We start from the raw sequence: 23,602 nt of genomic DNA, 5'->3' as shown, positions 1-23,602 counted from the left end.
GAGGGGCTGGATGAAACCTTCCTAGCCAGAGTTGGTGCCCAGGAGGAAGGAGGCCAGGCTGGGACGGGGTACTCCTGAGTTCTAGCCCCAGTGCTGTCATGATCAGCTGTGGGGCCCTAGTCAAGGCATATCCCCTCTTTGGTCTGTTTTGGAGCCCCCCTGGAGGAGTGATTGTGTCGTCAGTGTTGCATGATTGGGGCCCCCGTGTTTCTGATCTTCGAAGGGCTCCAAGTGCGAGAAGCCCTGCTATTTCCTCTCAGTCTCCTTTCTGCTCTGCCTGCTGAGAATCTTGGAACTCAGGTAAGGTCCACGGCTTACTACCTGGAAGACCCATTTTCCCAAGGACTCGATGCCTTGGGGGTGAGCATTTGAACTCTTGCTCACCATTCTCGTTCCTGTCCCTGTGTGAAACAAAAACTAAGTCTCTCTCCCCTCTTATCCACTAGAACGTCATTTCTCAGGCTTGCCTTGTGCTCTTCCCAGCCACATCGATTTGCCATGTCCACACCTCACCTGCATAATAATTTCCTCACATTTTAAATAAAATTATCCCACACCTTTTTTTACTTAAAATTTTATTAAAGAAAACACAATTTTATTTCACCACTGTAAATGGAAAACAGGTATTATTTGCAGGAAATAGAAAATAGTGTAAAGATATCTTTTAATTTTCATTGTATACATTATTGAAGTTGGTTATTCTTGCTTCCTAAAGGCCTGGGGCCTGCTCTCACTCGCTGTGCATGTCTGTGCAGAAAGGGAGATTAGCGAGTCTTGAGGGATGTTAAGATGGACTAAGCATCTAATGAGACTCTTAGGAGAGCAGAAAGAGATCGAAAAGATGACTTCTCTCCACCTGATTCATTATCACCTAGTGTCCCATGTCTGGTGTCACTTGTGATTTGATGGTACATGCTCTGTGCTTTGGGAAACCCTGAAGTAGAAAATTGTACCAGGTAAACAACTTTCACAGTTGTCCTTCATTTTAGAGTGAGTTTGAATCTTCCTGCTTAGGGGAGTAGCTGGAAGGGAGCTAGTATATGGTGGGGAAATGGGGCCAGGGCACTTGACAAGGTTTCCTTGTCACAAATTATTTTCCTGTACCCATGGGCTTGCTACCAGATCTGGAATTTCACCCTTTTGCTGGACTGATCTGAAGAGTGCTCAGGGTCAGTAACTAGCAAAGTCACTAACAGTTGTTAACACTTTAGTAAGAGTTACTTTGGTCATTTTTCTGGTATGACAAGCTGTGGAAGGGTTGAGAAGGGAGCAGGGCTGTGGAAGGGTTGAGAAGGGAGCAGGACTGAATGGGCAGTCCCTGGAAGTATGGGGCACACCAGGAAAATTGAGAGTGGTAGTAAAGACTCACTTGCCTAACAGTTTAGCAGAGATTTCTTTGGGCCCTTGTTGGAGTTCATGCTCTGAGGGAGAGCAGGAAGAGCTGTCCCTGAGCTAGTAATATAAAGCTCTGTATGTGTTAGCTCTGATATTTGCCCACCCCCCCAATTCATCACCCATATATTAAGCATTTCTAAAATGCCAGACACTTAGCTGGGAATCTGCAATAACTCAAAATCTGTGCCTTTTGAGAACAACCATAGAGTCTTTTAAAGGCCCAAAAGGTCTTTTTAAAAAGACCCTTTAGTGTCTAACACAGCTCAGTTGAAGTAGCACTGTTTCTCCAGGCCTGTCTCCAAATACTGGCTTGTGGGTGGCAGCCTGGAATGGGGCAGGTAGAGCCCAAACAGATGCTTTATCTTGGAATGACTACAGGAGCTGATGCCAATTTGTGGGGGTGGGAGACAGGCAGGTGGGCCAAATCTGGGTAATTAAAATTTGTGACTCACCCGCAGTATCCTCAGGAGATTTAGCCTACATCCTCACCAGTTCCTTCTCAGAGCTGATTTCTTCTGGGGGCAGGTAAGGATGATGTATTTGAGGTTGCCTCACACTTGGCCCCTTACCGATCAGTAGCTAAGAAACCAGCCCAAGTGAGCACGTGAAGAGAAGGAAAAGGTCCAGATTGGGAGAGACACTACCTTTCTCATCTCATAGGAAGCACTTTGACCAGCTAAGGTGCCCAGCAAACACCCCAAGTTTATTGCAATGAACTGAACCCAAGCTCTGGAATGAGGGAAACTCCTGGGGCCATACCAGGGTTCTAGAGATGGTGGAGCTGATTGATCATGCTTCTGGTGTGTTTGCTGCCCAGCTTTGGTCTTACTGAGCCTTGTCGTCCTGTTCCCTGTTGCACCTGAAGCCTGAATCGGCACACTGGCTTCCAATGGTGAGGGTGGGGCCACTGCCCAGTGTGGGATGGAGCTCCTGCTTTGTGGTTGATGCCTCCATGTGAGATGTCACTCAGTTAATGCTGTAAACAAGACATCGTCCCTTGCAAATTTTGTAAATGCCAAGAACCCATCCTGTGGGGTCTAAACAAGGAGGGGTGGGGAATGTATGGGCACGTACACCTGGTATTGTTTCAAGGAGGTGAAAAAGAGCTTGAACGGTATTAACACATGCACCTAGTCTTCACACTCTCTTGTCCCTTGCACCAGCCCCCAGTAGTGGCAGATGAGCTTCCTGCCACATCAGCAAGGAAGGAGGGCTCCTTTCCTCCCCGGGAACCAGCTGGGATCTCAGGCAGGCTTCTGATGTCTGGGCTCAGGGGATATGCTCATCCCTGAGCCAGTCACTGTGCCTGGAGGGATGCTGAGTTCTGGTTGGCCAGCTCCAGCCCAGCCATCCAGGCTGAGTGTGGGGGTGAGGAGGTGAGGTCCCCAAAAGAAAAACGAGGCCCACAGGGGAATGATTGACCCAAGGTTGGAATACCAGATGTTCACTGGAGTTAGTTCTGGGCCAGAACAAATGAATCATCTATCATGTTGGGTTTTCCAGGAAGCTAGCCCATGGGTTCCTGACTCTAAGTGACTTTCACTGGGGCCTTAGATAGTGGGGTGCATGGGGTGGCAGGCACAAGAGGGATCCTCAGTGTGTCAGCCGCTCTCCCAACTGTCCAGACAATGCCAAGCACAAAGCCAGAAACGGCCATGGATGAGTAGTGGCCAGTGCACAGATACACACACAAACATGCAGGGCTAAAGGGTCCCAGAGGGAGGGTGGGGTCACACGATCTCCAGACACCACACCTGCTGTCCCCGAATTCTGGCCACTCCTGTTCCCTCTCCTCCTGGGACATAGGCTGTCTGCTCATAAAACAAAGCCCACAAGCTCCTGCAAGCTTCGTTTTTGTGGCAAAGTAGGCCCAGAGAATGATTGCTGGTGGGTGCAAGTTTCTTTTTGGGGTGACGAAAATGTCCTAAAATTGATTGTGGTGGTGGTTGTGCTACCTATAAATATACTAAAAACCACTGACTGGGTTAATCGTGTGGCATCTGAATTAGATAACAGTAAAACTATTATATAGACATGTGCACACGCAGACATGTATATGCACATGTGTACTAAACAGGCCCAGAGCTCTGGGGTGGGCAGGCAGGCGATGGTGCTCGTATGCGCAGTACTGGGAAAGGAGCAGTTTCCAGCCTCACCGGATGCTGCTGAGCTCTGCTTATTGATGGCATCTGTCAGAGCTAAGCTCTGGGCAAAGTGATCTGTACAATTAAAAGCTGCTCCTCACTCAAGCTTGTTGCCTAACGTCTGTGTGTGGCTTAGGCCGCTCCCAGAGAGGGAGGGGGCATTCCTCAGGGGACTTTAAGGGAGTAGGACAAAGGAGACAAGGCCCACCAGGGTCTGTGTCTCATGTGTGGCTTTGCAGAGACCCAAGGAGGCTTGAGAGAGACCTCCTGATTACTGTTCAGGGTGAAAGTTGGGATCATGGCCAACGGCCTTTACCGTTAGAAAACTGGAGCCTAGAGGTGGTCTTGGATTCTGACAGGCAAGAGAGAGATGTGATTGGGGAAGCCATTGATGAGGTCTTACCCTCTTACCCTGAACTCACATGGCACCTGCAAGGGTCTCCTGTCATCTCTGTGCTGGTGGCATACAGACTGGCTGCCACTTTGAACTGCTGCACCTTCAGGATGTCATTGCCTTCATTTCAGCATTTAGTCTAAGGGATACGGCACCACCTAAAACCTTGTCCCTCACTATAACTCTCGAGAAGCTCCAGCCTGAGCACTTAGTTTATGCCCAGAACTATTATTTGAACTGTAAGGAGAAAAGATGGGGAAGATCCATCCCTGCTGTTAGGATGGTTGTGTTCTGGCCAGAAGATTTTAAGACCATTCAAATCCATTTAACCTTAGGGAAATGCACATGAACAGCTCAGCAACACACTACTTCTCACCTAATAAGATGGGTAGAAAGTTAAAACTTTGAATCTGGTGATGGTGAGGGTTTGGGAAACCAGATACTCATATATGGCTGTTGGGAGTGTACATTAGTATATCTATTTTAGAGGTGATTTTATGAGTAAAAATGCACATACCCTCTGACTCAGTTGTCCATTTCTTGGGAGCCAACTCCACGAAACAAACAATGTCATTGTGTCAAGGGCCTCCAAGGATGTTCAGCAGTCAGGGCGATAGTGACAGCGGAGGAACAGCCAAAGAGAGGTTGGCAGAGCCTCATCTTGGCCTGTCGTGTGGCCAGAGAAGCCAAAGACAGATGTATGGGCACTGACCTGGGAGTGAAGACCAAAAAACAAGTGGCAGAAAGATTTTAGTTAAAAAGAAAGCCAGATCCGGCATCTCCTCTGCATCTCTTCCTGGTCCCTCCTTGGTGTGAGCAGCTTTGCACCCCATCTCTCTGCCCCAGTCCTTTCCCAGGAGAGACCCCTGGAGGGAGGGAGTTGGTTCCGCTCCTAGGTGCATCCCGCCAGCCTCCCCAGCTCTGCTGCCTAATCCCTGCAAGGAGGAAGCATGTCTGCTCCCAGGGTGTGTTTGGAAAGCAGATTGCTACACATCATGTTCAGATAATTGAGCTCCCAAGGAGGACCCCAGAAGGCCAGGAGAGGCCTGTGAGGCCCACCGAGGAGGGGCTGATATCCAGGTTTTCCTCTTCTGCTAGGGAGTGGAGCCCCAAGCTGGAGGAGTGCTGGGTTCTGAGAAGGGGGTCCCCACAGATTCTGAACCAGGCCTTTGAGGCTCCCAGGAAGAAGCTGCATCTGAGATGCCACCCAGGGAGTATTTCTGTCAGATCTCTTTGTGGACAAGCATGTGTAGTCCCAGCTTTGTGTACATGTTGTATAAAATGTGTATGTTTATGCTACATATTGTGGAGTACCTGTTCTGTGCCAGGTTTCAAAGATGCATCAAAGAGCAAGACAGTCAAGACCCTGCTCTTTTGGAGTTTGTATGTGTGGGGGGAGGGGGCTCAGATAAAAATTAGTAAAAAGATAAATCATTGCAGTTAGAGCTAAGTACTGTGAAGTAAACAGGGTGATATGACCCAGAGAGGCTGTAGGGTCTGTAGCTGTTCTAGATAAAGTGGTTGGGGAAGCCCTCTCCTAGGAGGCAATGTTTCACCAGCAACTTGAATTTTGACTGGGAGCCAATCAGCCAAAGGTATTGAAGCAGCAAGAGTAACAAGTGCAAAGGCCCTGAGGTAGCATCAGCTTCTTGAGAGGTTCAAGGGTTCCTGGAGGATCTTGGCAATGGGGAGAGGGATGGGAGGTGAGGACTGGGAGGCTACAGGCCCTCGAGACTGATACGGAGTTAGGGACATGTTCCAAGGGAGCAGGAAGCCATCCCCACACTGGATGCCTGGCTGGGTAAACCTATGTGGGGCTTTTGTGTGATTGTGCATCTGTGTAGAACACAGAGAAAGGCAAGGTCATTGCCTGGGTCCACTTCTTGCTACCAGAAGCCATTCCTCGGTTGCCTGTGGCGCCTCTCTTGCACACATCAGCTGAGAACCAGAGAGCCTCCTGACCTCCTCCCACCCTGAGCTCCCTTTACTTCTCTTTTTCTTTCCAAGAATTAAAGGCTGGTGGGTGTCTCACCACTACGTCTCTACGTTTCTGTCCGGAGTGATGCTGACTTGGTAAGTGCCCCCCTCCATGCTCTGTGAACCTCTCCTGCTGTCTGGGGGATTGGGCAAGGGGTCTGGATTCAGATGTGGGGGCCTTCCAGGGTGCTGGCCTGAGCTGATCTTTTTTGGTAAGGAGGGAAAATGTGAATTTAAAACCAGACCAGATGCTCAGCGGCAGGGCCTCTGTCATGCCAAGTGCAAAGTTTTTACTTGGGGCCAGGACAGTGGCTGGAGAAGTGGCAGGGAGCTTAGCAGAAGGGAGGAGTAAAGAATGGAGGAAGAAAGGATGGATGGATGGGAGGAGGCAAGAGGGAGGGAGCTCATGGACTGGGCTCGGGCACTAATGGGGGCCATGAAGACAGCGGGGCATCAGCAGGGACTCCCCTAGTTCTAGAAAGAACATAAAGCAGTGATGGAAACAACCTGATTCTCCAAGGAGTCATTTTGATGATAAAGAGGGGTGGAAATCGGGGGCCTCCATTTAATTTTTTTTTTTATTGATAGAATCAAACAACACAAACATGAACATTCTTAACATATGAACATTTCATACCTGGTGTACAAACAGTGGCTCACAATATCATCACATAGTTGTATATTCATCACCATGATCATTTCTTAGAATATTTGCATCACTCCAGAAAAAGAAATGAAAAGAAAAAAGAAGAAACTCATACATACCATACACATTACTCCTCCCTCTCATTGACCACTAGTACCTCCATTTAAACTTAACATGTTTCTCGTCTCTCTATTGGGATAGAGATGGGGCAGGGTTACATTTCTAAATTTATGATTTTGCAGCTGCCTAACCTTTACTTTTTCCCATTTACTCCCTCCAGGCCTAATGGACTTATTTATCAGAAGTTTCGCAATCAGTTTTTAGCATTTTCAATTTTTCAGAGTGAGTATTTGTAGCTCAGCTCAGTTTTCCGTGGCTTCTTCCAGTGGCCTGTGTGGCTGTTCGAGGATTGTCCCTGTGTGGCATCAGGGCATGCCTGGGTGAAGAGATGAGGCTGGGGGAGGGTCCAGGCCAGTCTGGAAGAGAGTCATTTTCTGTCTCCATCTGATCCCCCACCCTCACCCCGGGGTGGGGGCGGTCCTGACCCAAAACCACAGCCGGAGCCGGAGTTGCTACCAATGAGAACAGACCCAGCTGTGACCTTTGGGAGCTGAAGAGTGTTGGGGTACTAACCTTGTTTTCCAGCTTGAAATAAATCCTGAAGATTGAAATAGATGTTATTTTTCTCACTTAAGGAGAGCTCTGGATTTATATGCAGTAAACTAGCCCCGGTGGCTGTCTCTGGAGAGGGAGAGCTTGGAGGGCTGGGGACAGGGGGAGATTTACTTTTCACCCAAGTGCTCTTGTTCCTTTTGAGTTTTATACTGGCTACATATCACCTATTCAGAATATATATAATTGAATTTTAAAATAAAAACCTGCTTGCAAACAAATAGGAATGAACAAAGCCAAGATGGAAATTATACGTATCCAACCCTTTGGGATGATGGCACTTAAATAGACCATTGTCCTTTCAGATGCTTTTGCTCGTGAACAAACACATAGCCGTATTTTGTATTATGTGCGTTTTACCAATGTGGGATCCTTCTGGGTATGAAGGCTTGTTTATAAGCTGTTTCCTTTTCTGTTGATGGGGATGTTTTCCATCCAATACAGACAGTCCTACCTCTTCACTTATAGCAAGATGAGTATCCCATTGTATGGAACTATCTCTTGCTGGGTTTTGGCATTTGATGAATTCCAGCAAGCATCTGTTTTGAGCACCTACTGCATGCCTAGAAACACTCCAGAAGTTTCTACTCCTTGGGGCTTAGATGGGTCCTCAGACAGCTGAGCTCTCTTTGAATTCCAGTTAAAGGATAAAGCAGCTTCAGACCAAAGTGTGTGTGCATGAGCGTGCTGGGGGTGGGAGGCCCCTCCTGGCCTCCTGGGGGCAAAGGGCCAATCAGCCTGCTGAGGCCAGCACTGTGCCCCCTCTGCAGGCTGTGTGCAGTTCTTACAGTACTACTACCAGAGGGGCTGCCTCTACCGACTGCGGGCCCTCGGGGAGAGGAACCACCTGGACCTGACTGTGGGTAAGTAGCATCGGCTGCAGGGGGCAGCAACAGGGTGCGGACTTGGACTCCCCCACCCCCAGCAGCATCTAGTAAGACCACAGTTAGACTCACCCTGCTGGGCTGCTGTCCTTTGGTGCCATCAAAGATCGTTTCAGCTGAGCAGTGTGAGGGCCAGCTAGGGCCAGGCCTGCGTGCTGGGCCTTGAGCTCGTACTTTTTTAAGTGTGCATTTTTTGGGCTGTTTTACAATATACATGATATTAACCTATTTTATGCATATATAACTTATGTATACATATAAATGTGTGTGAGTGTGTGTGTATATATAAATGTATATCTGTGGGGACACATGCTTTACTTGCATGCATGCTTAGCTTCAGATTTAGGGTGCCCAATCAGAAAACTTTGGAGACCTCTCACCTGAACTTTCAGGGGAAACTTTCTTAACAAAACTGTTACCTTCAGAGATGGCTGTTTTCATCAGATTGCTCTGCATAGTAGGCCTACTTTGTCAAGACTTAACTGAAATGGTGGCTACAAAAATGCATCACAGAATGCAAAATCCAGTGCTAGTGAAGATGATCACAAATAGAGCAGCCGCACACTACGTCTGTAAGCGTTGACAGGCCCCTGAGCACATGGTGTCCTGCTGGCTACAAGCCATCAGGCCTGGAGACAGGGCTTGGCATGTCCTGTTTTCACAATGAGCATGCTCATCTACCTTTAAAGGTGGTGTTGGGTGGGGGGCACCCCCAGGTGTGTTTGTAGGTTCCTGGCTGACCCCTGGGTGGGCTGGCATAGCAGGGCACCTCGTGGGGCTTTGGGAGTGGCAAAGTCGCCTCACGTGCCCTCGGCCCCTCCTTGCCTTCCACAGAAGGGTTCCAGTCCTGGATGTGGAGGGGCCTCACCTTCCTGCTACCTTTCCTGTTCTGTGGCCATGTGAGTCCCCCCCTCAACTGTGGGTGTCCTCTGGTCCAGGCTGACCCGTGTTCACCCCCCATCCCAGAGCTGGGCCCTGCAGGGTCCTGGGGAGAGGATGGCTCTCTGGGCTTTGGAATCACTTTGGCCCGCTCCTGACCCTTATGCCTGCTCTGGCCTGGGCCCCTGGGTTTCACCTGGTTGGTTGGTGCCGGGTGGCCTGGCCCCTCTCTCTGCCAAGCCATTCTTGTCTCCCCTCTTTCCAGTTCTGGCAGCTCTACAATGCTGTCACGTTGTTTGAGCTCTCCAGCCACGAGGAATGCAAAGAATGGCAGGTATGGTGTGGAGGTGGGGGCCGGGGGCTCCTGGGGAAGGCTGGCCTCCCATCCCTCTGTGCCCCCTTGCAAGGGGCTTGTTGCCTGGAAGCTCTCTGCCACGAGAGCCTGGGAGTGGTTAGGAGGGGGTAGAGGTGGGGGTGGGGAGCCCAGTGGGCAGTAAATCCCAAGGAGGTTCCGCCCCACCAAATGCTGTGGGGGGCCGAGAGAGGGGCTTGGCCTGGCCTACTGGGACCAGCCTGGCCCTGAGGACCACCTCCCCACCCCCGTTTGTCCAGCTCTCTCTATGCTACTGGCAACACCTTGCACTTTGTGGGTGCGCTCTGTGCTGGTGGGACCTTTCACCAGGGCAGCTGACCAGAGCTCCACAGCCTGTTCAGTGCCTCTCCCTCCTCTCTCTTGCCCGTGCCCCTCTGCTCCTGCCCAGGTGTTTGTGTTGGCGCTCACCTTCCTCGTCCTCTTCCTCGGCAACTTTCTGACCACACTCAAGGTCGTGCACACCAAACTCCAGAAGAACAAAAACAAGATGAAGTAGCCACGAGCCCCAGGACACCTGTGCCCTCGGCCCCTGGACTTTGAGACTCTGGGGCGGACCTCGCTGCCCATTTTCTGCCAGCTGTGGCTGCCGGCAGCAGCGATCTCAGGGGCCCTGGCATCGCTGGGGATAGGGCCAAGGCACTGGGCACTGGTCCCTGGCCGGGCAAGAGGACCATGACCCAGCCTGGCTGCGCAGCTTCAGCCACCCCCCGCCTCCCTATTTATGAGCCTATTTAATGCGGGGCCCTCCCTGCTGCCCTCGGCGGGCCGAGACTGGACCAGTCTTCCTGGGGAGGGGCCCAAACCCTCAGGGAGCCCCTTGCTCTCCCTCCCATCGTTTGAGCCCCGCATGTCACGTCGGGGTTTGGATGTGCCTCGCTGGGGTTGGGTTTATGCTGACCCCCTCCTTACCAAGGCCCGGCGTGGGGGCTGGAATTCACCCCTTCAGCTTCTTGTGGAGCCTTCCCCACTGCTTCTGCTGTAAGCCACCCCCTCCCCCCACTCCAAGGCCTCCACTCCCTCCCCCTGGGGTGGGGGTGGGAGGATTATTTAAGTTCTCAGACAACAACTGTCTGTCTCTGCCTCTTGTTTTTGTGCCTCCCGGCCTCCGCCTGCTGGCAGCTAGGAGAACCAGGCCTGCCTCCCGACACCCCGCAGGTGGGGGTCCCTCAAGGGGACGGTTTGCTCGTCGAGGGTCACCACCAGAGACACCCCAGCCTCTGGACTGGGGTGATGGAGGGCATTTCTCAAAGCTTGGGTCTCCTCTTGTGGAGTGTCCCTGACACCCTCTCCTTAGCCCCCCCCACCCCGATTCCTGCAGTGAGTACTCGGAGTGGGACCCTGACCCACAGCCTTGGCAGGGATTTAAGCATCAGGAAAGGCACCCACTCCCCACCTCCCTTCCTTTCCCCTCAGGTGCTGGAATGTGGGGGGGCTGGGGGAGGAGGCTGGTAGGAGCAGGTTCCCCCCCACCCCCGGAGGCCCTGCTCCAGGGCTAGGCCGGTCTGGTCAGCTGACGCGCGAGAATCTGCGTTGGTGGGAAGGGGCCGAGGGCCTGGGTGGATGTCCTGCTGCACTCCCGCCCTGCTCCCGCGTGGGCCTCAGCCGCCCAGCTTTCCCGACAAATCCACTGAGACCAGTGTTCACAGCTGGTGTCTGCAGATGTGCTTTGTTGTCCCTCAAAGGGGCTTAGTTTTTGTTTTTTCTTTTTAATTAGTTTCATTTTTAAAATGAGAACCCTTTCTACTTTCCCTAGAAAGACGGACCGATCTGGCAGCATTCCCACAGGGCAGCGCTAGGCAGAGCTGCATTTCTGGGACGGTGCTTGCTTTCTAGTCTGCTGCAGACCCCCTAATCCCTTTTATACCTGCCTGACTTGCTTTTTAGGCCTTGCAGCTGGCCCTTTAGGCACTCGAGTTTGCTCTAGGCTAGGAGTAAGCAAACTTTTTCCTGTAAAGGGCCAGATGGGAAGTATTTCAGGTTCTGTGGGCCATATTAGTCTGTCACAACTAGTCACTTCTGCCATTGTAGGGTGAAAGCAGACAACATGTCCACGAATGGGCATGGCTGTGTGCCAATAAAACTTAATTTACTAAAACAGGCAGTGCCCAGATGGGGCCCACAGGCCAGTTTGCTGACCCCTGCCTTTGACCATCATTAGTCTGCAAGTCTTTGTATTCTGCTAGAATAAGATGTCTGTGGTCTGAACCCTCTGTCGACTCCCCAGGGCATGGCAGGGTTTGGGGGGACCTAGGTGGAGTGCACTGGACTTCAGTGGTCTCCTGCCCTGGCCACCTGGCTCTTTGAAAGACTTAGGCCTGCTGGGCAAGGAGGGCTGGTCACAGGAGATCTTGGGGAAGGTAGAAGCAACCTGAAGGCGTTAGCCCACCCTGGTAGCCAGATTCCTGACGCTCACCTGAGCCCACATCAGCCTCCCGGGGGCCGTTGAGTAGAAAGCCCTGGCCCCACCCCCAAACACACACACACACACACACAGAAATTCCCCCAGACACACACACACACACACACAACTTCCAGAAGGTGGTCCGGGACTGAGGAAGCTGCAGTTTAACAAGTGCCCTTCCGGTGCTGCTGACAGAGGTGGCTCAAGGACTAGCTTTGAGAAGCTCATGCATGGGCGGGGGTCGATCTTGTCCCTCAGGGGAGGCCAGGGTGGTTTGGTTCAGGCTCCTGAGCTAGACATTTCGGTAGAAGTGGAGGCTGGAGGGGCCAGACGGTAGCCATCAGGCTATTTAATTGGCCCATCTTGTCCTCTGCAGATGGGGACACAGCCCAGAGAAGGGTGCCCCAGATCGCGCAGGGAGGTGGTGGAGCTTCTCATCTTGAATTTCCAGTTGAGTTCAGGGATCAGGAGGCTGAGCAGGGGGCCAGACGGGTGGTTGAGGGGTCCACACTGTGCCTTTTGGAAGACCGTTTCCTCTTTCCCTTGGGCATGTGGGCCCCACCCTGAAATAGTGGGGGCCACACGGAAGGCCGAGCCTAAGAACCGCTGCATAGGTTGGGAGGGCAGGGGGGTGGTTGGTGCTGGCCCCCATGTCCGGGGCTGTGTTCCCCTGATAGGCCGTGGCCCCTGCGTGGCCCCCGAGTTCCTGGGGGAAGGAAGAAGGAAGCTGTTGGATGTGTTGGTGCCTATCTCCGGAGCTCAGGGAGGCAGCAGGCTGGGGGGACCACGTGGGACACTGCCAAGTCCACATTTCCCATGTAGCAGACGTGGTTTTTAATTTCAAGCATACATTGGATGTGCAAAATGGAGAGGACGCCAGGCGGCCGGGTGGGAGTCACAGCGAGGGCACACTTGTGCTGGAGACAGACGCCGTGGCCCATGCTCTGCAGGGTGCACTGTGTCCGTAGCGCCAGGAGGCGTGAAATAGCACCCGCATTCCCCACCGGAGCCACGGCTCCCTTGGGAGCCTAGAGGTCAGCTCGTGGTCAGGAAGCCCCAGCCAGGACAGGAGAGAGTTCCAGAATGATCTAAGACCCCTGGGGCAGAGACACCAAGCTCCAGCAGCCGGGGTCACAGCAGCAAGCAGAGGCGTTGCTGTTTGTGCCGCTGGGCCTTCTTGAGCGCCCTGAGGGCCACCTTGGCCGCCTCTCGGAACACCTCCTCCACGTTCTCCCGAAACTTGGCCGAACACTCCAGGTAGAGGGCCGCGTGGATCTGCTCACAAGCACCTAGGCCCTGGGGGTGGGGGAGCAGCATCAAACGAGGGGCCTGGAGCGTGGGGTGGCTGGAGGCCCCTCTCTGTCGTTGGTCCCTGCCAGCCCTCACCAGTGCATGTGGACAGGAATAAGGCCTGTCCGGGGTGCTGGGGGAGTCCCCGCCTGCCGTCCCTGCCTCTCTTTAGCTGCAGGCCGGGAGGCTGAGCTCTGAGAACTGGGGCGGTTTGTTGGATCTCTCAGGCCTGTGGTAGGAGTTAAAGCCTAAAGACCAAAGGCCCTTTTTCCTCCACGCCTCTCCCTTCTCCGTGCTGAAACCACAATCTCAGCAACTGGGCTTGCTAATAGGGTACATACAAGAAGATCTACATTTACTTCCTAACTAATGGATATTTATTAATGCCCATGCCCTTTGTATTAAAATTTATTTATTAATATTCCTTTATGTTCCTTTTCTCCCTATTTATTCTCCCATGCCTCATCGGAAAAACTACAGGGCGTGGATATACCTGGGACTCTCACGGGTAAGGAGACTTGACTTTCAAACCCAGGCCTGCCCTCAAGTTCCTTCGGGTAGATGGGGTGGGAGGGGCCCAGGTTCTGGGCTTGGGGCCAGATCCAGGCTGCAGTAGAGAGCGCTGTGTGGCCCTGAGCAGCTGCTTAACCTCTCTGGACTTGCCCTTTGCAAAATGGAGGATATTTACAGTATCAGCCTCAACTCAGATCAGCAGGTAGTTGCTATCATTAAATTCTCATAGAGCCCTGCTTGCTCTGGCTCCCCCAGAGCCACTAAGATGCCCTGGCTGCCCACCTGCACGTAGGTGACGGGCTCCAACTGGGCAGCCCGGAGCCTCCGCAGCTGCTCCCTGTCCTTCCTCAGGTCTGTCTTGCAGCCAATGAGCACCAGGGGGGTCCCGCGGCAGAAGTGGGTGACCTCAGGGAACCACTGTGTGGAGGGGGAGGGAGAGGGTGGGGCATCAGGGCTGGGCAGGGGTCAGGGCACACTGTACCCGCCCCCAGGCTGGCTGAGGGCGGGCCTCACCTTGATAAGGACGTTGTCAAAGCTGGTGGGGTTCATGACATCATAGCAGATGAGCACGAGGTGGGCGTTCTGGTAGGACAGGGGCCGCAGCCGGTCGTAGTCTTCCTGCCCTGAAACCAGAGGGCAGGTGGGGGTCACAGGGGCACCCCATCCCCGAATATCGCGAGGCCTCTCTGTGGGCTCAGACAAGCCAGGTGGGGGGGTTCCCTGAACAGGTGACTTGGTGCTTCTAGGCCTCTATTTTTTCATCTATAAAAGAGGGGTGGCAGCGATTGATGGGACAGGAGGGTGGCAAAGATTACAGAGACAAAAGGCACAGTGCTGGGCCTGTCACAGGGTAGGCGCTAAAGCGCTGGAACTGCGGTGGCTGCAGCCCAGGGTATAAGTGTAGCCTCGGGAGCAGACTGTGCCCCACGGGGTTCAAACCCTCCTTGCCCTAGGGAGTCAGACTTTGGGGGGCCGGGGGAAGACACTGCACTGAACCACCTCCCCAGGTGACTCCAAGGCCTGAGGTCTGCAGCTCTGGCTTCTCGGGGATAAAGCCCTTCAGGTTCTAAATGACATCTAGCAGCCTCGGGCCCAGATTCGCCGGCACTGCTTCGGCACCCTGGGTGCCCTGACAGTGGTTGCGGGGGGTATTTTAAGCCTCTCTCCAACAGCAACTGAACCGGAACCTTGAGCTAGGCTCAAGCACAGGGCTGTTATTTTGGGGGAGGTGGGGGTGTGCAGACCGAGAATCGAACCCAGGCCTCTCGCACAGCAGGCGCGTTTCACTGAACCACCTGTGTACCCCTTGAGCACTGGGACTCGACTGGGGCTTTTTAGTTTTATATTGACAATTTCAAACGTCACAGAGAAACTGCAGGAGGACAGTGCGCTCCCTCGCCAGGGTCCCCTCACTCACCTACAGATGAGTGCTGTGGTCTCTGAATTGCTGCCGACACCCCACCCTTACCCCCGAATAGTTTAGGGTGCATTTCCTCTGAAAAGCCATCCCCAGGCTCCACCGCGGCAGGAGGCACACATGCAGGAAACCCGCAAAGACACATGTGCACTCCACCCATTGCCCTGCTGTTTCCCCCTGGTCTGGGGACCAGTCCAGGGCCAGGCACCACACTTAGTCAGCAGGCCCTCGGTATTTTTTTAAAAGTCCCACAGAAAGAATGGGGACCTTTCAGGCTCCTGGTGCCCCCAGCCCCTGCCCCGCCGCCCGCTGCCATGAGTGCTGGGCGGCATCAGCCTCCCTCTGCTCCCCTTTCCCTCCTGGCCAATAACCTCTCAGCACAAGTCACCCCAGCTGATGACAGGACACAGCCACCGTCTTCCTCCCCCTGGGGACCCCCTGTGGCCCTCAGCCAGCTCCCCCGCAGCACTGTGCCTGAGGTCATGGGTTCGAATCCCAGCTCTGCAGTTTACAGCTGTGTGACATGGCCTAAGACCCGACACCTCGGGAGCCTCAGGTTCCTCCCCTGGGTCCAGGAGGTGGGTCCCCACCCTCACATTGCAGAAAGGGTGCAGGGCTCAGCGGACACCAACCTGGCCCTCGAAGCTGAGGAGATCCTAAGGGGACGTGGGAAAGTGCTTCTCCAGCCCAGTCCCTCCCTAGTGTCCCACCTCCCAAGCTCTGCCCCTGTCTCTCTAGACCTGCGCGGTACAGCAGGGTCACCCTAGCCACCCGGGGCTGTTTAAATGGACACTAACTTTAAAAACAGCTCCTCGGTTGCACCAGCCACATTTCAGGTGCTTAACCATCGCGGGTGGCTAGTGGCTACTCTAATGGGCAGCACGGAGAGCATTTCCAGCACTGCAGGAGGCTCTGTTGGAGAGCGGGGCTCTGTCTCCATCCATCATCCCCACCGGCATCGTGGCTCTCTCGTGCCCTCCTCTCTGGTCTCCTGCTGTCCCTCAAAGAACCCACCGTCCACCCGGCAGCAAGACAGATCTTAAAGCACGTCAGATCTTGCACTGTCCCCCAGCTTCTGCACCTACAATGGCTCCCCACTGCTCTTTGTATAAACCAGTCAAGCCTCTCCCCATCCTCACACATCCCGGTGCCCACCACCTCCCACCGCAGCTCCCCCATGCCCCCTCCTGTTTCTCAAACCCACGCACCTACCCTCTTGTGCTCCCCCCCCAATCTCTCCCCTCGTTCACGCCTGGCTGACTCCTCTAGGGGCTAAACGATACCTCCTTAAAGAAGCCCCCCTTTGTCATTCTGTCCAAGTCCCTTCCCACCCTGATTGTCTCTGAAACCGCACCGAAAAGTTTCTGTCCCCATACCTGCTGCAACCATGTTAGAGCTTTACTGTTCACAGCCTGTCTCCCCCCAGAATGGAAGCACCAGGACGGCAGCGACCACGCCTGCCCTTAAAAAGGATTCGGGCACCCAGGAGGCAATCGGGAAACACCGGCTGAACCAGGCTGTGGAGTCTTCCGACCCTTGTCAAGCGCAGCAGATGGGCAGAGACGTGCCTGTGAGACTGAGCAGTCTCCGCCTGCGATGACACTCGTCCCGGTGACTGAGTGGCGCAGGTGGAGGACAGAAGCCAGGCCGCGGGGACCCAGGAGCAGCCACTCCTGCCTGCTCGCATCTCGGGGCCCTCCCTGTTCCCTCTTCTAGAACTGTCTTCCCCTAGCTGGCCACACGGTTCCCCTCAGCTCGCTGCAGCCAGGGTGCCTCTCCTGAGGCGCTGAGTCCCCTGCCCAGCCTGTCCCACCGCCGCGTCTCCATGGCGCACACACCACGACCCGGTGTCGCGCCGTGTTGCTATGGTTTGGTGTCCCCCTGGGCTTGTCAGCCCCGAGAGGCCCAGGCCGGGTCTGAGCTGCTTGCAGTCATGTCCCCTGGCCCTAGCACGGTGCCCGGAACGCAAGTGAGCTCAAAAACAAGGGTGAGAATGGCCCCCGGCTGCTCTACTGAGGCTGGCGACCTCTCCCTGTGGCCTTGGACCCCTCAGTCCCCGGCTCCAAGGTCAGCTGTCTGCCAGGCGCTCTTCTTCCAGGAAGCCTTCCCCAGCCTTCCCAACTGGGCATTAACCTGTGGACCCCAGTGTCCACAACTGTGGAATGGGGATGGGAGATGAAGGCAAACCCTGATGCCAATACAAATAAAAGCGATCAATATGATGATATTTACTGATTAGTGCTCACTCCTTTGTTTGAAGCCTTTTGCGTGCATTAACTTCTCATTCCTCTACAGAAATTTTACTATTGACTATAATGATTACTGATATTAATTTGTTCTTATTTGCAATTTACAGATGTAGAGACTGAAGCACAGAGAACACACAGCTAAGAGGAGGCTTTGTAGATGACAGAGGACCCTCAGGGACAATTGGGGTTGGGAGCTGTCCTTGCCCCATTAGACCCCAGAGCCTCTTCCTGGATGCCTTTCTGGCTTGACCCCACCTGGCTCACCTTTCCCATGCTCAGATGGACCTAGGCCCAGGGTGCCCTGCAGATACTGCAGGAGGGGCTGAGTGTAGTGCTCCACCCACCCCGGGAGACCAGGAGAGCAAGGCTCCACCCAGACGCTCATATGGGCACCTTGGCGCCTTTCTCCCTGGGCCTTGGTTTCCTTATCTGAGAAAGTAAGTGATAACCCTGTCTCACACTGGAAGTGAGAGGCCAGTGGAGGCTGGGAAATGCTGGGCAAGGGTGAGGGACAGCCACTGTGGTTGCTACTGCAGTAGAGTCTTCTTCAGGGGCAGGGGCTTGGGTGGGGGGTTCTCACCTCGGGATCTCTGGACCTACAACCATTAGCGGGCCTCTCCCTTTCACCCCCAATGATGCCAAGGCTTAAAGGGGACAAGTCACCTGCCCCTAATCACCTAGGGGGCCGACGCTGGTCCTTGCAGACAGGCTCCAAGAGGTCAGGAAAGTTGTGGGGGTATGTGCAAAAGCAAGCAGTTGTTTCTGGAGGAGAAAAGACTCTCGGCCAAGGCGCCCCTCGAAGTGGTGTCCTATGGTACCGCGGGCTGGGGCAGAAGCGAGCTGCTCTCTACACGGGGTATTTCCTTCGGGGGGTGGAGCTTTCCTGGGGCAGCCTCCTTCTGGGAGCAGGGTCTTTAAGGCCCGGACCCGTGTTGAGGAGAGAGGGGGTGTCGTCGGGCCACAATGGTCGCCAAATCTGGGGGGGAGCACCCACAGAGTAGGTGGCTCCTAGTTCTGGATACGGAGCTGGTCAGGGGAAGGGTGCAGGTAGTGTGAGAAGAGGAAGCTTCCAGAAAAGGAACCCACTTTTACTAGCTCTGCTGGGTCCCGCCCACCTGTGTTTCCGCCCCGGAGATGAGAATAGTTGGGGCTGGGCGGGCTGAGCTGAGGCTGGGTTGTCTGAGCCGCAAGTTGCCAGCGCTTCCGCCTCCCCACACCCCTTCTGTCCCCTTAGAAACTCCTCTGCCCCTACTTGTCCTTGTGTTCCCATCTCAGGCTAGGGAAGGGGACCATAGTGCCCCACCTCCCTGGGGCATCCCCCAGCTCACCCTGGGTCCCCAGCCCTGGACCCAACCAATCTCAAGGCCCAGATAAGGCCAGCCCCTAGCTGGGACCTTACATTCTACGGCGCCCCTACCTCGCCTCTGCCGGGGAAGCTTCAGGCTTCACCACAACTTCCTGCCTGAGGGTTTCGGGGCCCGGTGGGTGAGGCTGCTGGGGCTGTGGGTACTCTCACCCTACCCCTCCCCTTCCCCCTCTGAGCACAGAGGTCCCTCTACCCCTCACCCACCCTCCCACCCTGCGGGGCCTGTAGCTGCTTCCGCAGGATGGGGACAAGCCACCAGGCTGACCTCCCCCGCGGGCCCCAGGCGAAGCCTTGACACCACCAGGGCAGTCACTTGGTCCTGAGGATGGACACATCTGTTCTCCTAAGGCCACCCCTATTCCCCAGATCAGGTCACACCCCCGGTTGGGGACATGTCCCACCGGGGTCCAACCCATCAGGTTCTAGAAACTTCCACAACAACCTCTTCTGCACTCATCCCTAGCTCAGCCCCTTCCCTCAACCTCTGTCCAGCTGGCCATCTGGCCGGGCTTCCCCTCCACCTTCTGCTAATCTCTGTCCATCCCAAAGTAAGGATCATCTCTTACCACCTTGGTTACCCAGGTCCTCCCTGGGGTGCCTGCCACAGTCAGGTTTTTTCATTCTTCCATTCAGCCACAATCCTCGAGCTGCCCTCACGACAAGCCTGGAGGTATGACCCATTTCTCCCTCATGTGGCTCACTGGCCAGGGACTTTCCTGCCCCCAGTGGGGGCTTCCCCAGTCACCGCGGGGCACTGACAGGGCACCCACATGCCCCCTGGGTGGCCCTCGTTGCTGTGAAGCCAGCATAACTTCCCCAGGGCTCCGTTGAGGAATCTACCCCCTGGCTCTGCTCTGCTGCTTGGAAAAGCCCTATCTCGGCTGGGGGTCAGCACCCAGCTCTGCAGGACACGGGCTCAAAGCAAAAGGCTCCAGGGAGGGGCGGGGCCTGAACTGAGTGTGGGCGGCGGTTAAAAATCCCAGTGACAGGTAACACATGTCCTGCCCTTCCTAGGAGCCAGCCTGGTGCTAAAGCACTGCACAAGAAATTAATCTGATTTAATCTTCATCACTCTTTTAGCCCCAATTTCAGATGAGGAAACCGGGGTCTAGGTGACTCGACTGATACACTGCAGGTGGTGGCATGTAAGCCCCTGTGTGACCCTAAAGTATGGGGCGACACCCTGCTGGCAGAACATTGTGGTAGAGGGGTGCTTCCGCTGCCTTCTCACAGCTCTGGCCGCAAGACGCTCCCTCGTAGCACCTGCTCTTCCTTAACACCGAGGAGAAGCGCTCCAGGGCCTCCACAGGTGAATCTACACAGACAAGTTCTGGGAGCATCTTTCTCTGGCCAAGGCCAGGAAGGTCGGCAGTGGTACCTGCTTTCAGTCTGATGGTGGGGGCTGCCCCGGACCTTAAAGCCCCTGGATCTGACAGGAGAGGCCCCAGCGCGAAGGAGAGAAAACTCCTGACTTTCCCAGGGCCCTTGGGGGAAGCTGTGCCACCTCTCGGACCCAGCAGCACCCCCCACAAAGCTTACTTAATGAAACTGCTCCTCTCTGGCTGCCAGTCAGGACCCAGGTGAAATCAAAAGCATCCAAGGAACACCCAGACACTCACTGCCCTCCCTCGGGAATTCCTGGCAAACTTTGCCAGCACCCCTCGCCCCAAGCTGGGGGCATGGCTCTGTTCAGGGCAGGGCCCTGCAGCCTCCCTCCAGCAAGGGAGGGTCCTCAGAGGCCAAGGTAGGGGAGGAGTGCCTGGATCACAAAGTGCCAAAGCCAGGGACAGAGGTGACATGTTACCGTCTGCCTGGGCGAAGCCGGTCCTGGATTTTGGCTCAGTGGGAGGCCGCAGCTCACACGTGCTAGGCTTGGCCAGCAGAGGAGGGGCACCTCCATGACGTGTTTCCATGCAGGCCACTAAACACTGAGTCAGAGAGGCCGAATGAGGCCCCACCTGGGATCCTGACCTTTGCTCTCCAATGTTGACTCAGCCCAGAGGGGTACCAGGGAAGAATGGAGGCTCCCAGAGGGCAGGGCCCAGGCTGTGCTAGCCCAGTTCTCCTATGGCTGTGCTCTCCACCTCCCACCTCACCCTCACCCCCAAAACAGCCCACACTACTGTCCTGCAACAAGTATAAATCTGCATGAGTTAGGAGCTGCAGGTGGCAGGCAGAACCTTATTTCTGACCCACATCCCCTAAAGTTCCATTCCTTCCACAATTCATTTTCTAATGTTAACTGGTTTCTCCCCAGGACACCAGGAAAACACAGAACCATAGCTATTTCAGAATCCTAATAGTACAGACAACACTGGAGAACACAGAATTCCAGCACCACGAACTGTGTGTGGCCCATAGAACCTCAGAAGCGTGGGCTGCTAAAGTAATGGCCACAACACCTGGAATCTCAGGACACAGAACTGGAGGACCCCACATCTGGGACCCACAGGCTCTGCTGTGTGAATATCCTAGAACCACAGGGTCTCAGATCTGCAGTTCCCAGAATGTGAAGATGCCACACCACGTAACACATGACATCTAAGAGCCCAGGGAAGCAGGACTGTAGGCCTGTTTTCTAGAACCACAGGACAGGAACTGAAGCTTGGGCCCTTGGCACATGAAAGCTGGGAAGGGGGCCCCTGGAGCTCCCCTCGTGCGAACACCCACCTTTTACAGACAGAGAGACTGAAGCCTCAGAGGCACAGGCCTCCAGGGCCATCCAGCCACGAGGTGCCCCACGGGACTCCGAGCCAGTGCCCAGCTTGGGGCCTGCAAGAGCCACGGGGAGGCTGGTGGGTGGGGATGCCCGTCCAGGGAAAAACCTGCGGTCGGACACTCCCCTGGTCCCCACTCGGACCCCCAGCGCGCAGGCGCACTCACCGGCCGTGTCGTAGAGGTTCAGGGTCACCTCCTTGCCGCCCACGGTCACGCTGGCCGTGTACTTCTCAAACACGGATGGGGCGTAGTGCTGTCGGACAAGGGGTCGGGGTGGTCTTCAAGTGGAGCTGCAGGGGTCCGCAGTCTGGCTGTACGCCCCACGCCTCCCCCCACCCTCTTTCCATCGGCTCAGCCCCTCTTGCCCCGCCGGGCTCTGATATTCCTGAGGGGCGATCCGGGATGGCGGCCACCTCTCCCACGCTCAGGGTGTCAGGGACTCCAGAGTGCGGGCTCGGGGGTGGCGAGGGGTTGAGGGACGCCCTCGGCCCCAGGGGCCCAAGTCCGCCCCACCCCAAGCCCCTCAAGTCCAGCCCCCCAGCGGGCCTCACCTCGGGGAAGGATCCCTGGCTGTATACCATGAGTAGTGAGGTCTTGCCGCAGCCGCCGTCGCCCACGATCACGATCTTCAGCTCCTTTCTGCCCGGGCCCGCGGCGGGGGCTGGACCCGGGGCTCGGGGGGCGTCCATAGCCCGCGGCGGGCCGCACCGGCAAGCAGGGCAGGGCGCTGGGGCGGCCGGCGAGCGCTCCGGACGGGGGCGGGGCCTCGGAAAACTCCGCCCCCCCTCGAAGCCGGCAGCGCCTCCGCCAGGCAGCCACCCGGGCCGAACCCCCAGCCTCAGTTTCCTTCCTTTAGGGCCTAGGCCCGAGGCGTTCGGTTCTCAGGCCCAGGAAAAGTAAGGCACCCGAGAAACGGTGTGCCCAGCGCCGCAAGCGCAGCTCCCACCCCCGCGCGTCACGGCGCGCCCCCCGCCGGCAGGACCCGAGCGTTTCCGCGGCTCCATGCGGGGCGCCCCTGATTGGCAGGCGCCTCCTTCTGGCAGGGACTCTCTGATTGGCCAGCTCGCCCTCCCCCATCGAACAGGGACTCATTGATTGGCGGACTGTGCCTCCAATATCGGGGTCCGCAGAGAACAGGTCTCAGGCCCGGCTAAAAGCGCCCCAGCTTTGCCCTGCCCAACTGGATGGCCTGGTGGCTAGCCCACCTCTATCCTCAGTTTTCCCACAGGAGGTGGCGGCGATGGTGCCACGGGGTCATATCTGTCCCCCTGCTCTGGCTCTCGGGGCGCCTGAATGTGCAGGGCTGGAGCTGGGGAATGGGGGTTCCGCTTACCTGGGCCCTCCCTGGGGCTGCAGGGTGGACGTCTGGCGCCCTCTCCCGGGCGCTCGTCTCGGCGCAGGTGAGCAACCGGGAACACAGGCTATGTGGGGCGCCTCCTTCCCGCGGGGGCCACACGCGTGTGAACGGAACCGATACCGTTGGGGACTCTGGGGTGGCCGGGGTAGATCTAGTTCCAAGACCAGCAGGGCACCAGCTCTGTGTACTTTGGGGAGACTGATAATCCCTACCCCAACCAAGCAATTTAGTTTTCTCCCCAGCAGCCACATTATTATTAGTCACAATTCACGTCAGGAATCCTCCCCAGTCTTTCCCATTCCTCGACCAAACCAGCTATTTGTTTAGTGAGCGTTTACTACCACGTGCGGGTACTATGAGGGCAGCCGGCTATGACTCTGCGACCCTGGGCTGTCTTCTACACACGCCAGGCCATTGGCCAGAGCTGGCGGAGGGACCCCTGGGGCAGGTCTGAGGCAGGTGGGCGCTAGGCATGAACTAAGGAGAGTGGGATCCAACTAGCTGGGGTAGGTAGAGCTCATTTCCAACAAAACCTTACCAGCATGTAGGGCCAGAATGACCTCACCTGGTTTCCTCAAAGGGGAGGCGGGGTCAGGATTCGGGATCTTTTTGCCCTGCCTAACCCAGAGGCCCAATTTTCAAAATTCTCAACAAAGATCAGGTTTTAACTGTACTCCGTGGAGGAAATGCCAACCTGGCAGTTGTAAAAACGCTGGTTCAAGGTCTTCAGCGGGTGTCAAGCAGGATCTGACCAGCAGAGGGCAGCAGCCACCGCCGGTGGAAACCCAAAAGACAACAGCTTGAGCAGGAAAAGGGGAGGTCAGGCCAGGCCAGGCCCAGGTTGTGGGAGCGCTGGCCTTTGCTCTGGGTCACCAGGTCTGAGGGACATCTAGTGAGCCAACCAACACCTTAACAAAACCAAAGCAA

At 55.5% G+C, this 23,602-nt stretch overlaps 2 protein-coding genes and 1 long non-coding RNA gene across 5 annotated transcripts in view; 2 read left to right on the top strand and 1 right to left on the bottom strand.

The window, feature by feature from the left end:
- The window catches only part of TMEM120B (transmembrane protein 120B), a 46,776-nt gene extending 35,258 nt beyond the window's left edge, over nt 1-11,518 (top strand). Inside the window, exons 7-12 of the mRNA XM_077159768.1 lie at nt 5,941-6,006; nt 6,837-6,898; nt 7,999-8,091; nt 8,947-9,011; nt 9,257-9,325; nt 9,753-11,518. Coding sequence (XP_077015883.1) covers nt 5,941-6,006; nt 6,837-6,898; nt 7,999-8,091; nt 8,947-9,011; nt 9,257-9,325; nt 9,753-9,860 — 463 coding nt within the window. The 3' untranslated portion in view covers nt 9,861-11,518. The remainder of the gene's footprint in view (nt 1-5,940; nt 6,007-6,836; nt 6,899-7,998; nt 8,092-8,946; nt 9,012-9,256; nt 9,326-9,752) is intronic.
- On the bottom strand, nt 596-22,284 carry RHOF (ras homolog family member F, filopodia associated). 3 transcript variants are annotated; one of them, XR_013175541.1, is made up of 7 exons: nt 21,870-22,284; nt 21,484-21,571; nt 14,082-14,191; nt 13,851-13,985; nt 6,548-13,061; nt 4,451-4,645; nt 596-2,371 (listed from the first exon to the last, which is right to left on the bottom strand). XR_013175541.1 is itself a non-coding variant. In XM_077159769.1 (5 exons), exons 1-5 carry the CDS (start codon nt 22,005-22,007, stop codon nt 12,897-12,899), a joined length of 636 nt encoding a protein of 211 aa, XP_077015884.1. In that variant the 5' UTR covers nt 22,008-22,284; the 3' UTR covers nt 6,461-12,896. The 3 variants fall into 3 exon arrangements, 1 of the variants encoding a protein (XP_077015884.1); XR_013175542.1 differs by lacking the exons at nt 21,484-21,571; nt 21,870-22,284 and adding an exon at nt 19,167-21,437; XM_077159769.1 differs by lacking the exons at nt 596-2,371; nt 4,451-4,645 and having other exon boundaries at nt 6,461-13,061.
- LOC143683584 (uncharacterized) lies at nt 11,845-17,820 on the top strand. The gene is made up of 3 exons (XR_013175543.1): nt 11,845-13,022; nt 13,536-13,563; nt 16,412-17,820. It is a non-coding gene; the product is annotated as an uncharacterized LOC143683584 (long non-coding RNA).
- Nucleotides 22,285-23,602: the final 1,318 nt, after the last annotated feature.

Source organism: Tamandua tetradactyla, chromosome 5 (genome assembly GCF_023851605.1).
Source record: "Tamandua tetradactyla isolate mTamTet1 chromosome 5, mTamTet1.pri, whole genome shotgun sequence".
NCBI classification, from domain to species: domain Eukaryota; kingdom Metazoa; phylum Chordata; class Mammalia; order Pilosa; family Myrmecophagidae; genus Tamandua; species Tamandua tetradactyla.
This window is presented reverse-complemented; position numbering and strand designations above follow the sequence as displayed.

What these genes read in the sequence shown, in the direction of transcription:
- RHOF (XM_077159769.1), bottom strand. Translation starts at nt 22,007, where the DNA reads ATGGACGCCCCCCGAGCCCCGGGTCCAGCCCCCGCCGCGGGCCCGGGC. An exon ending in GAACCTCTACGACACGGCCG is followed by an intron (nt 14,192 to 21,483) that starts GTGAGTGCGCCT and finishes CTCTGGTTTCAG; the next exon opens with GGCAGGAAGACTACGACCGG. An exon ending in TTGACAACGTCCTTATCAAG is followed by an intron (nt 13,986 to 14,081) that starts GTGAGGCCCGCC and finishes CCCTCCACACAG; the next exon opens with TGGTTCCCTGAGGTCACCCA.